General features: G+C 45.3%; 2 protein-coding genes across 2 annotated transcripts in view; one reads left to right on the top strand and one right to left on the bottom strand.

The window, feature by feature from the left end:
• Nucleotides 1–13,920, top strand: part of LOC119456414 (putative deoxyribonuclease TATDN2) — a 362,817-nt gene that overhangs the window by 100,132 nt on the left and 248,765 nt on the right. The window lies entirely within an intron of this gene.
• The window catches only part of LOC119455274 (LHFPL tetraspan subfamily member 2a protein), a 130,253-nt gene continuing 120,774 nt past the window's right edge, over nt 4,442–13,920 (bottom strand). The window contains exons 3-5 of the mRNA XM_037716677.2: nt 12,896–13,147; nt 10,311–10,424; nt 4,442–5,166 (exon numbers count right to left, since the gene is read on the bottom strand). Coding sequence (XP_037572605.1) covers nt 5,024–5,166; nt 10,311–10,424; nt 12,896–13,147 — 509 coding nt within the window. The 3' untranslated portion in view covers nt 4,442–5,023. The remainder of the gene's footprint in view (nt 5,167–10,310; nt 10,425–12,895; nt 13,148–13,920) is intronic.

The raw sequence follows: 13,920 nt of genomic DNA, 5'->3' as shown, positions 1-13,920 counted from the left end.
AGCTTCCTTTTTTTATTTTTTTCATCGCTACAGTCACTAAGCGATGATGTGTGGCGATGTTGGTTTTCACTTAACGTCTTAAAGGTTAAGAAAGATGTGGAGCAACAGGCACTCATCTTTTATCTAGTTAAAAGACTCCTGAAATTCCCTTTGGTGATCCTTTGTGAATACGCATTGGTGCACACATTTAATTCATGGACCTTAGCTGAAATTTTAGCGCAATGCAGATGTACACAAGAAAAGATGGGACATGCAAAGATGTTCAAAGTAGTCTGTCTTCTCACGTGCACCTATACGAATGATGAAACAGCTTGCCCTCAGATAGGTGCTACTGTGCAGTGAACGACAAGGCCACATACAAGTGGCTTGCATGGTTGTGATAGATACAGACTGCACAGCCAATTTCTCTCATTTGGCACGAATCTATACATTTGTTATGTTGTGAAAGTTACACGCAGTTTTGCTGGCCTTTCTTATGGTGTGGACAAACTACACAGAATAGCGAAGGACTAGGGGAGTAGTGTCTGCATGAGAACAGTGACCAGAGAAAAAGACAGAACACCCCCCCCCCCCCCGCAAAATATTTTGTCGTACATCGATAGGGCCACAGTTGATACAGCATGCTACTTAAGTTTAGTGATAATTACTGTAGTAATGTCGCGCACCGTAGTACCACACTTGCTTTTATTTGGCTTTGCGTACAATGTGCTCAAATCTTGCAGCCCTTTTTATTGTTGTGATGCTGAGAAAAGAGGTGCTTCATAGTTAGTTCTTATGTCCCTAGCTGATGTAACAATTTGCAGACACCTTCTGGTAATCGTGTTCAGATATGAAAACACGGAAGGCTATATGAAAAACTCCATGAAAAAAAAATAACATGAGAACTTTCACAACTGATGTGATTGAGGAGCTCTGGTACAATGTAGTGGGCCCCAAAGCTTTTTGAGTAATGTTTGACTGTCGAGCTGTTTTTGACTTCTGGTGACACCATGACGACTGATCTCTAATCTCGCATGAAGAGCCAACATGTGTTGAGCGAGACAAAAAGGAAGGGCGGTGGAAGGATATGGTTCAACAAGCTGAGTTCTCAGTGGCACAGTCAGACACTCTATAGCCTATGACCCCAATGCTTGGCTGACTGTTGCGTACATCAGTGGTTTGCAATGCTGTCCGATCACCACTCCAATCACTACGGCACAAAGCTGCACAACCCGCAGTACGTATTTGAACTGGTTGTGCTAGAGGATGATAAATCAATTATTTATTGCCTGCAGGAGGAATTCAGGCTTTCCACTGTTTTCGCTGTGTTGACAAGCACTAATTTAGAGCTACAGAGAAATTAAAAACAAAAAAAAACTCAAGACATCTTGTGTTGGGCACTGATTTAAAAGACACCGATGACATGCAGGCAGATGTGCACATGCAAGTTGAGGTGTTCAGGAACAAATCTGAGGCACTGCTAAACTCCTACGTATGCAGCAAACTTACAGTCTGACCTTCAAACCGGTTACTGACATCCATTATGCATTTCTTTTTTATCTCAACAATGTGTATTGAAAACTAACACTCATTCAACAGGTGCGAGGTGCAGAACAATATGTAAAATGAGTAATAATTTGTTCTTCGGCACAATGCTAGCTGTTTGCTTCAGAGCTTAGATCTGGAAGACTTTATACAATGTTGCCGCAGTCGCTTAAAGCACTCGCGTCAATTCACGACCCCGTTTGAAACAGCTTGCGCGCAGTTAGACTTTAAAATGTCAACGTGAAAGGATGACCTGAGTGACTGGGAACATGTGCTCAAGAAAGCAAGAAGCTGTGTACACTCTTTCATTCAAGACATAAAGCATTCATTGCTACCACGTCACCATCAGCGCATGCTTACGTGAAGGTCGCTATACGATATGTGCCTCCTACGTCCACATGAAAGCAATTTCATTGCACTTAGAAACACCAGAGTCAACAATTTTTGAATACGCACATTTTGTGAGAAGCATCACGCAGAATGTGTTGTTGCTTATTAAGATCTTGCACTTTCTCACATGTTGTTGCTAAAAGCATTTTCATAAAATGTGAGTAAGGCTGCTGCACCCTTGCATTCACTCACATAGTAAACTGGAGCACAGAAAATGTTCTATCAACGTAAAAAGATTGCTTCAATCAAGTTGTGAGAGCCATGATGTTCTGCAGAAGATTAGATGACACAGAACAGTCGCAATGAACACTGATCGACATCCCCATACTGCAATCATTCTTTTTGGCATTAAGTTGACAACAGTAAAAAAAAATAATAATAATGCATTGTAACATTAGCTGCTCAAAATGAAATGCAAGGTGCAGTGCATTTCTATGTGTAGTGTGCAAAGGTTCCAATTCCCACTCTTTGTTTTTAATGTATTAAACATTGAACTTAGGCAGATACACAGGCATCACAGTGACATCTCCTGGTTCCTAGCTACATAAAATTTAATTGCTACATCCCGAGCAGGTACGAAAAAAATCCATCTCGTGACAGGTACAGCTAGTAATAACAACAAAATCAAAATATGCATTCCCAAACGTACAGTCTATTACAGTTCTTAAAAAATGTCACGTCGCAGTAAGTTATCAGTTGCCACGGCCACAAAATACTCAGTTATAGCACAAAAAAGAAAAGAAAACCAAAAATCAATGACTAAATCAATACATTCTACAAGTATAAACAACAGCATTTTGTACAGCAGCGTTTTGCCAAATTACTACCTGCAGAGAGTATATGCAGTATTTTTGCACTTATAACATACATTGAAAATTGAAGTTTTGATTGCCAAGTTTACTGGTTATAAGCATACTTTGACTTCAGCTGCAGATTTACGGCATCGATATCTGCACTGCCATAAGGTCACACCTGAAGGCAAAGCATACGCAGCAAGAACAGTGGTTATCGACCGCACAATAAGAAGGTGGTTTGTGGATACAGTTGACTGCAATGTTAGTTTAAAGCATTGTCATGGCGGTGATAGTGCCACAAGAGAGATATGACATGGGACAAAAATGATATGAGACAATAAAAGGAAATCCATGAACAACAAGGTTCTCATTTTGCTTTTGTGCTCTCCGCTACTGCTATGGCAGTTGTTTGTAGGGCTTTGGTCTGTGCCAGCAGTTGTGCCAACTTGTTTTGATATAAAGACACAAATATTGTTTCAATCGATTACGTACAGTCGAATCTCGATAATTCGAACTCGAAGTGGCCCGAAAATTTGTTCGAATTAAAAGAAGTTCGAATTAACGGAAGGACGTATTTTTGACGTATTCGAGCACCATAGCAAGATGAACGAACGGTGCGAGTCGTGAAATTTCGCGGCGCGCAAGCGCATAGCGAGTTGCGCCCACGCCGGCCAACGCTCTGTTCCGGATAACGGCAGAAAACGAAACTTCTCGGAGCGGACGGCGCCGACATGGCGACGGGCGCGCGCGCGTGGAGACCGTCGAAGATGAGGGAGGAGGGCGGCAGGAAAGCGGATTTGCGCTTCGGTGGTAGTGGCTTCGGTGGCTCCCCTCGCCCTCTTCCTCGCAGCTCCCTCACCTTCGACTGTCTCCGCGCGCGCCCGCTGGTACCGCCGGTACAGCCGGTTCAGCGCAGATTAGCCTCCTTGAAGTTTCGTTTTCTGCCGTTATCGGGAAGCGAGCGTTTGCCGGCGTGGGTGCCGACGCCGCCGGTCCAGCCGGCCCGGCAGCAGCTTGTACGGCCACGCTAGCGGCAAATAACGCGCGCGTCATGCCGCGCCTTGCCGCGAGGCCACCGTGGCACGCGCGATAAGATCTCCCGCGCTCTCCGAACGCGCGAGCAACACCGCGAGCGCTCGTTGTTTCATGCGAGAGACGACGATAATTTCTTTCTCTATGCGACGATCGTCGATTGAAAACCCGGCGCGGACCGGCGGCGGTCCAGGGCCGCTATTTTGTAGCGATGCCTTTAATGTCATAATGCCTTTTCGCGCTTATCGCGCTTTGTCAGTGGTCATAGCGACGGTCCGCTCACGATATCAACGTTGATAACGCGAGCGGACCGTCGCTCTGACCACTGACAAAGCGCGATAAGCGCGAAAAGGTATTATTACTTTAAAGGCATCGCTACAAAATAGCGGCCCAGTTGTGATGGCTCCGTGACGTCACCCACGTCGCTCTTGATTGGTTCTTCATCTCGCGGCACTTGCCGCAGAAATTTCGCGCGGCACGCCGCAAAACCCCCGATTCCTGCCGCTTTTGCCGCCCCGTGGCATGACGCGTTGCCGCGCGTTTCTGCCGCTAGCGTGGCCGTACCCTTAGGCCTCTCCCTGAAGTTTTGTTTTCTGCTGTTGTCGGGAAGCGAGCGTTTGCCGGCGTGGGCAGTTCGTTGGCCGGACTGGGCCTCCGCCGCTGCATGAACCGGCGTGGGCAGTTCGTTGGCCGGACTGGGCCTCCGCCGCTGCATGAAGGGGTCTCTCTTAAGCTTTTGCTCTATGGGGTGTCGGAGCAGGACGCCGCCGCGTTATTCGGCGCGCTGCTGAGAGCATTGTCGGTCCGCGGTATGTTCGAATTAACCCTCGCAGATGCTTTCGCGTTCGAATTACCGAGCGTTTTCGCCCATTGAAATACACATAACTTTGACGGGACCAGAGCGTCAGTTCGAATAAACCGGCAGTTCGAATTAACGAGATTCGACTGTATTTACATAATTTATGTCTGCGAATTAAGATAAAAGAAGCAGTCTGAGAGTCGTAACTACTTGTATGTTATATGCATGGGCGGGAGTTATGTGCGCAAAAATACGGCATTGCTGGTTGAATCCTCTGAAGAACACAGGAAAAATGATGGCAGCTTTTCACGCTTACGAGCAACTACTTCAAATGTGAGCTCCACAGCCATTCACTAAAAAAATAACCGAAACATTCACTTCCAAACAGAGTAGGTACCAGCAAATGATAGTGGGCCACAAACGGGACGGTGCAGTCCGTTCTAGCAAAAGCCGTAAAAGTGCGACTGGGATGGACTGGCAGCAGCTACAGCAAGCAGATGAGGTTTTTTCCTTCGAGGATTTCGTCCTGCACTTTGTCGCTAGACGTGGAAACCTCGGCTTGGACAGACAACACTGAACAGACGAATGTGACCAGCGTGGACCCGATGGCCAGGTAGAAGGCCCAGCCTGGGAAAGAACGCAAGTAAAACATAAGCACACATTTGCAGTAGCATGTTGAATCGAGCTGGTTTGCACATTACAAAGCTCGAAAGGAACAACACTAAAAAATGGGATGACGATGAGAGGAGACAAACATGGCACCGACAACAACCAATTTTTATTGCTTGCCGACATCTACTAGTATAGTGGAAGTAGCGTAGACCGCTTATAACGTAAGTCGCCGGAGTCGCGAAATATCCGCACTATAACCAAAGCAACAATTTTCAAGGCCCGCACATATGCAAAACATGTGCACCGAGCCGCCACGCGTTTGCGACAGTTGAGGAATGCGGCTAGAACGTTTGCATTCAATTGACAGTCGAATCTCGTGAATTCGAACGAAATCACGCGGCGGCGCCTCCGACCGGCATTGCTCCGGCACCGCCATAGAGTAAAAACTTAGGAGACCCCCCTCAATGTCGCGCGCGAACAAAAAAAAAAAAAAAAAAAAAAAAGATAGAAAAAAAGAGAGAAAGGGAAAAAAAACGCGGCGGAAATTTCACCCTCTCTCAAATGGCAAGGTCGCCGATTCTGCGTTGCGCCGGAATATGCATGTACGTGCCGATGTCTCAGCCACGCTACCGTAGCCACACATAGAAAAATGGCAGTCAATCCTTCTTTCTCCTTTATGCTTCCTCTACTTTCTAGTGAAGTGTTGACCTTGCACGCTGCGGCGACGGCGCAGAGGGAAGCAGCGGCGCTGTCCCAGGCCGGCCAACGAAACTGCCCACGCCGGCAAACGCCCGCTTCCCGATAACGGCAGAAAATGAAACTTCGAGGAGCTGGCGCCGGGCCGGCTGGAGTGGCGGCGCCTGCACGGCGGCGGGCGCGCACGGTGACAGTCGAAAGTGAGGGAGCTACGAGGGAGGGCAAGGGGAGCCACCGAAGCGGCGGAGTTGCTGAGGCGAAATCCGCTTCCCTACCGCCCTCCTCCCTCACATTCCACGGTCTCCGCGTGCGCCCTTCGCCATGCCGTGCCGGTGCCGCCCGCTCCCTGAAGTTTCGTTTACTGCCGTTATCGTGAAGCGAGCGTTGGCCGGCGTTGGCAGTTTCGTGGCCCTCGCTTGCTATGCGCGCCGTGATATTTCACGGACTCGCACTCAAGATTCTGGTTTCAGCCTCACTGGCTGTTCGTTTGCACCATGTGCCCTTCTCCTCCACTTCGTCTCTATTTCTTCCGGGAGCACTCCTTGGGGCTGCTGTTTGCCGTCTGCGCTGACTTCCGTACTCCCAGGCAGCCGCACTGTAACAGGTATTTAGTTTCCCGCAACTGCACTATAAGCGATACGTGTATACATGGAGTGTTATGGGAAAATTAACGGGAGTCTGAAAAGACCGCACTATATCCGGTCCTGCACTATAAGCGGTTACAAGTGGTCTATATACTGTATATGCAAACAGTAGAAGGAAACAAACAAACAAGGACATAAGACATCACTTATAACAGAGCGATGTCATTGGCAGGGTAGGTGCACGATTTCATTGCAGTGTAGTGATATTGAAGGTACGCTCACAATTTTCAACACTTTTATGAATCGTGAAGGCTTCAACAATTTCGCATTCGTACTGTTCAATATAACATTTGCCTAAAACTGTGCACTCATAAAGCATGGGTTTGCTGTTAATTTCTTGCAGTGTTTGGTTAGATGGCCACTAATTGAACCTTTTAGCGAGTATGCATGCTTGAGATGTCTATCACTGACTAGCTGCCCACAGGAAAGCGATAATTGGTAGATCACAGCACTCCAATATTCGACAAATTGTTGCACATGCTTCGTTTTGCAGCGTGGCTTTGCACCATTTCTGATGACCCTTTTGCCAAGGTCAAGGAGCTTGTTGCATGCATTAGAGACAGTACTGAAAAGACTCTGCTCCATTAACCTGGCAGAACATGAATGCTGGGTGAACGCCTAGCCAAAGAAACTACGTATACCATTCACAGTCCAGTGTTGGCAAAACATTGGACATGACTGGACAGTGTTGATCAGACAGTGTTGCCACATCATGTGCCAATTTACCGCAGTGAATCAGTGGCTATGGCATTCTGCGAAGCACAAGGTCGCAGGTTCAATACCAGGCCATGACGACTGCATTTTAATGGAATTAGCATGCAAAAATACTCATGTATTTAGATTTAGGTGTGCGTTAAAGAATTCCTGGTGGTCGACATTAAACCGGAGATTACAGCAGCCCAGTCTTGCTTTCAGGTGTTTAAAAGCCCCATGATTCGATCAATCAATATCGTGTGCCCATTATGGTGAATAACATTGCGTAGATCCAGATCAAGTCATTGCCCACTCCAATAGCAAATGCAAATGTATGGTGGTCATTGTTTCAGTGTAAAAGGAGGACCTAAATTTTGCACACGCACAGGCACAAAATTGGCAAAATGTCATGTATGCAGACGTTCGATTCTCGAGTTGCGGCGCCAGGACGACAGTTGCCAGCGATAGTGAACTTACAACATCGGCACCATGACGTATTTTCTGCTCGTACCTACCTTATTTATAGTAAATTATTTATTAACATCGATGCTACAAAATTTGTTGTCGAACATATATTCCTCTGCTCCCTAGAGCTTACACTAATTATCGACACACGATGGTGGCATACACAGTGATTAAACAAGTGGTTTACCTAAAGCTCTAAAAATTGTCTTCGTTTGCAACAATATAAATTTAGGATAATATCTGCGCGGTCTATTTTATTGTGTTTGAAAGGAACGAACTGAAATCTGTTGCCGAGTGTGAGCTTACGAGTTAGGTTACCGGACGTGGCGGCTACATTTCAGTGGAATGCAGAGACACTTGCACACGATCCTTTAGCTGCACAGTAAAGAATTTCAGCGGGTTAACAATAATTTGGGGCCCTGGCTGTGGCATCTCTCATAGCCTCTGTGTCACTCTGGGATGTTAGACCCAACAGATCAATAAACTACATCAAGTGAAGGCTACCATGGGTTCTATGTGACAGGAAAGGCGCTTCAAGCGATCGCAGTTCATGCTTGGTGTCCACATGCAATGTCAAGTACAGCCATGTGATGTGTCCGAGTTTTCTCACATTAAGGCCAAACCCTCCTAATGAAAAGTGTAGTGAAACAGGCCATGTTTCGTTACTCACAAATTAATTTCTTGGAAGATTTATAGAAGTCCTTCACAGGAGTGCTTTTCAATTAGTATTGTGGCAGAAGACCACATTTACAGCAATTCAGCTTCAATGCTTCAATGAGCGGCATATTTTAAAATAAACTCAGTTGGAAGTACAGTGCCTATGTGTTCCTCCCACTCTGTCCTTGCCTACTGCACTGCAACAGTTTCCATGTCAACAATGTCTACAATGAACTCACTCGCTTGCATTGAGCTACTTACGCTATGTGTAACAGGTGATTGTGACAATACTACAAAGACCAAAGGCCCATACAAGGACCACTTTTCAGTAAACGGCCTTGTCTTGCACAAAGCAGGGTGCAATTTTTCAACAACTAAGGTGTAGAGATTTGTGTGAGGCCAAAGTTGCATGTGAACCTATTGTATTATATAATGTCTCATCAAACCATCGCCTCATGCCATTTTGCACAGCTTTCTGTGCCAGCTTAAAGGTACAATTTCGTGCCTCAGGAGTAAAATTACACTTGTTTTCATCATTGCAAGATGTGGTCCTTCCACTGGCATCATAATTGCAGGACAGGTAGCACATTGCAAGAATATTTGAAGTTGCTCAAGACCACTGTGAACAATATGCTGTTGGCTATATTCACCTATTAATACCACTCAAAGGAACTGTCGAACGTTTTTCAAGGGCTTCCTAGTATTTTGTAGTGCAATAGAAAGCTCGCCGTTCAAGGTGCAGTGGTTTATTGGGAGGCGAGTGGAAATGTTTGAAGGAGACTTTTTCAATCTGCATAGACTCCTCTTAAAACTGTGTACCGGCACCTACAACACTGATTACTGGGTAAAACTGTGTACTGGCACCTACAACACTGATTACTGGGTGTAATGGCAATGCCATGCTGGAAAAAGTGAGAAACTGAAAGCGCATAAGGTTTCTACAGGAATGGTTACTTTTTGTTAAATGCAGAAATTATGACCCTAACAGCCGTCCTGAGCACTTACTTGGTTACATAAGGCATAGATTTATTTTCAGTGTTTCCTATAGGTGCAGTCTGTGTAGTCTATTTTTGATGGCACTGGTGCAAAATCCAAGCCTTTTGTGTAACACTTTAGCGGGCATATTATAGTAATAAATGCCTGCTTGTGAAGACGCTGGCACACCTTAAAAGTAAACATTTTAAACATCCTCGGTACAACAGTAACCATTGCATTGCTTCAATTAACACAATTCACTCAGGTAACACTGGTGCGCATAGTCATTTAAAGAGGGCACACTTGTGCATCACTCCATTCGTCTACATGTGGGTAGCACCACTTTGCAACATGCACAAGCTGGATAAGAGAAACAAATTATTACTCCATGACGCAAGGAAAAGTTAGCAGAAGCATAAAATACAACCTTAAGCAATGTACCTAAGCAAGATAAATTGCCATGCGTGGAATTTAGGTCCAAGCGATGGTACAAGGTTTCATTTACACTGTTTCACCATCAAGTAACACCACATGTAATTTTTAAACCATATTCAAAGCCACATTAAAAATACAATTCCTTGTTTACGGAATAATAGTGTGCTTGTTTCGATCAATGTGACACACAGTCCAGTCATTCCCACGACAATTCAAAACCAGTCAGTCCTTTAAGAGGTAGACAGTACCTTTAAGAAGCTTGGTTCCACTTACGTGAAAACATCTTGTATAAACAGAATGTGTTTACAGTCGAAGCAATAACACTTCTGAGCACTACACCCAAGATCTAATGGTAAAAAAATAATGAAGATTATAAGAGATCCTACATTTGGATGAAAGTAACACCAAAATCGTCTGAATGTGTAAAAATGTTGTGGCCCCCTGGTGATTCTCTGACAGGCCATGCCACACTGGAATGTAGACTTCGAGGATGATCTTGAAAGAATGTGTTAAACTCCACCACCTCCATAGTTCACGTGCGAAAGGTGCACCTTCCCTGCACAGTTGCAGAGTGAATGGCCTCTGTGCTCTCACCTAAAGAGCAGCCTCCCAGCATGAAGGGTTCCGAGTGTGGGCCGCACACCGTGTGCACTCTGCGAGTGCCCCAGCCAGCTGGGTACAGCAGCAGCCCAAGCAGGAACATCAATCCTGCATCGCCAATTAGGGGCCCACATGTACGTACACACATACACACATACCGGTGTGTACAATACATACATACATACACATACGTTCATACATAGATAATTTGAATGGCAGCATAAATTGTACACGAACACAGAGAAGAAGGACTATGAAAACACGGCGCTGAAGTCGCAACTAAACTTAACTGGAAAAGAAGAATGAATAAATACACATCAAGAAGAAAACCACATATTCGCAATGAAAGACAGAACAAACAAACAAAAGAGACAAAAGCAGTGATCAAAGCCTCGCATCCAAGAAATCAAAGTCAAGTTTTATTAAATCAAACTCACAGTCATGAACTGTGATAGATGGCATGCTCATACAACTTTCCTTCAGTTTTCTAATGAAAAATGCTTCCTGTATTTCCTTTGTGAACTGATCTTTGTGCTATTTTAATATCGATGTGTGTTTGAATTTTGGGGTGCATTTGCAACTGTTATCATCATCAGCCTATATTTATGTCCACTGCAGGACGAAGGCCTCTCTGTTAACATGTTGTGTTAAATTGGGATATCCCACAGTTCGAAAAGATTGCTTATGTTGTTTTAATCTTACATTTAAGCATCTGCCAGTTTGTCCAATATATAATTTTCCACATGTCGTAGCAATGGAGAAGACCACCCCAACCTTGCAAGGCATGTGTTGTCTACGCTTGACACCACACATGCTTTCTTTCTTTCTTAGTACCTACCGGCTCTTATTGCACAGATCTTCAAATTCTAGATAGCTTACTGGGGGGCAGACAACGCTACGATGACGTCATATCTTAGGGCCACATTTGCAAGCTATGAGACATGCGATGCAAGTACGGAACGGTTACTGTTTTTTTCCTAACCGATAATCGCTTTTCTTTGCCTACTGAACAGTTGCCTTTCACCCACTTAAGTAGTTTCTGAATTCAGCAACAAATTTGTTGGTTGCAATTTTTTGTGTATGTGGTCCTTCTTCTGTGTATTTGTGTGTGGTTTGCACTGCTGCTAAAATTATGCGTTTCAACCAACTAGCCGAAGTATCAGTTTTGTTCATACATAGATACGTACATACATACAGACATACATACATACAGTCGACTTCCCTTAATTCGACCCTGACAAGAGACCGACCAAATTAATCGAGCTACTCGGCAGGTCGAATTAAACAAGATGCCGAAAAAATGCCAAAGCACACCGCTGATTCACTTAGCAGCATTTGCCAGAGTCTGGCAGAGTCTAACCCCAAATGAAATGCACGCCTACTTTCCATGTACGCATGCGTAAGTAGAAAATTAACGCAGAAATATCATTAAAGCTCTTAAATGAAGTAGAATTCTAACGTGACCCGCCGTGGTTGCTTAGTGGCTATGGTGTTGGGCTGCTAAGCACGAGGTTGCGGGATCGAATCCCGGCCACGGCGGCCGCATGTCGATGGGGGCGAAATACGGAAACACCCGTGTACTTAGATTTAAGTGCACGTTAAAGAACCCCAGGTGGTCGAAACCTTCCGGAGTCCTCCACTACGGCGTGCCTCATAATCAGATCATGGTTTTGGCACGTAAAACCCCATAATTTAATTTAAATCTCACGTGCACCGGATTTTATAAGAAGGAAAAATGGTCAAGGTTTTAATATGTGCTGCACAATAGCGGCCGGTTTCCTAAAGTCAGCTTCGCCGCAATACACTCGTGTTATGCAGTAAAGCATACGAACGCCGCGAATCCGATCGCACCGATCGGGTTTCTTTCTTGATGTCTTGATTTCTTTCTTGATCGGATTTCTTTCTTGAAAAAAAAGGGGGGGGGGGGGAGAGCGCGTAAGACTCGCGTAAATACCGTAATCAGACATTGTGAGCTACGGCTATTGCTTAAAAAATTCTAGGGCAGGCCGAAGATGGCGTTTTCGACGGGAGACGGCGTGTGTTTAACACATTGACGGTGCCGTAAGCTCCGCCGAAACAAACGCTGCCTCTAAGGCGTCGCTATTGGGGGCGACCATAGGGGTCACCATAGGAGTCAAGGCCAATTTTAGGATCGAAATAACGAAAGTTTGGGCCCACCGAACGAGCGGAGTGACACGTTTCTGCGACCAGAGGTCACGGCGCAGCGCTCACGACTGAAACATAGTGCGTCGCATACGTTCAGCAGACCGATGCGCAAATAATATATGATTTTACAAGAGCTTACGTCCACAAGTGGTGCTTTTGACATAATGAAGTAGGTATTCAGTGGGAAGTGTCGCGGATCGAATCAAAATACAACTGCCTGCGAATAGCGCGCGAAGTGAAACCACAGCATGAAACGAAGCAGTTGGCGACAAACGCCATTAGCGAAGAAAGTCCGGGCCAGAACGGAGAAAGAGTCGAAGAAAGCTACGGTTGCTTTAAAACGGGGAAAAAAAAAAGCAATTGTCGAAGCGATCGCTCGACCGTCAGTTGATGAGGTCGACGGATGCGCTCACCAGCGACGGCCTGCACAGTGCCGGAAACGGTGAAGATGCTCTTCTTGAGCACGCTCTGGACGCAGCATCCGAGCACGGCGGACAGCACAGTCATCGCCATCAGCACGAGTCCGATGGCGAAGAACGCCAGCGACGCCTTCCACGGACTCGGGAACTCGTCCGACGGCATCGACAGTGACGTCACAAATGGCGCGCAGTTGTCCGTGAACAGCTCGTCGATCTGGTGCAGCTTCACGCACCTATTGTACAGGCCTGCAACGGACGCAATTCACGGACGCAATTAATTCCACGAAAACGTGAGCGCACAGACATTTCTCGGATTAATGCTAGTTGGGAAAATATAGAGAGTGACGACACTAACATATTAGAATGATAAAAGTACGCGTAAAAAAAGAAAAAGAAAAAGAGAGGAAAAAAAAAAAAGCTTTCGTTTATTTAGCAGGAGTATGTTCATTCATTCAGTCATCATCATTATCGTCCTATTTTATGCCCACTGCAGAACAATTAGGCCTTACCAATAAACGACCATTTCTTTTCTGTCCTGCATCAGGTGACTACCCAATGCCTGCAAATTTTCTCATTTAAAACCACACCCCATGGCCCTCGGTCGATAGAGCACCGGTTATTATTAGTGGTGATTGGCTGATGACAAAAAAGTGAATGTAAAACTCTCTCCCCCCGCGTCCATATTTTTTAGCATATTTCGCAGTTTATATTGCTTTCTTCCTCGCCGAAATAAACCAGTCGCGAATGTAGCTTCTCCCCCTTTACCTTTCTTGCGCTCTTCGTGTTAACATTACAGTTATTGCTTTATGTGTGAATTGGCTAGCCCAAGAACAATTTCTGCTATTTGCAGCCTTTTTGATACATTCAATGTCATTGTCAGTGAATGTTCAACTTCTGTCCGCTGCTCTTAAAGAAAGAAGAACGAAACACAACGACACAGAGAGTGAAAATTTAGCAAACAAAGAGTAAACTGGGCATATTTACATACAAAAAAAAAAAAAAAGAACTTGAAGAAGCAA

Source organism: Dermacentor silvarum, chromosome 6 (assembly GCF_013339745.2).
Source record: "Dermacentor silvarum isolate Dsil-2018 chromosome 6, BIME_Dsil_1.4, whole genome shotgun sequence".
Lineage (NCBI taxonomy): Eukaryota > Metazoa > Arthropoda > Arachnida > Ixodida > Ixodidae > Dermacentor > Dermacentor silvarum.
The sequence above is the reverse complement of the archived record's forward strand: the minus strand, read 5'-3'. Positions and strand labels throughout refer to the sequence as shown.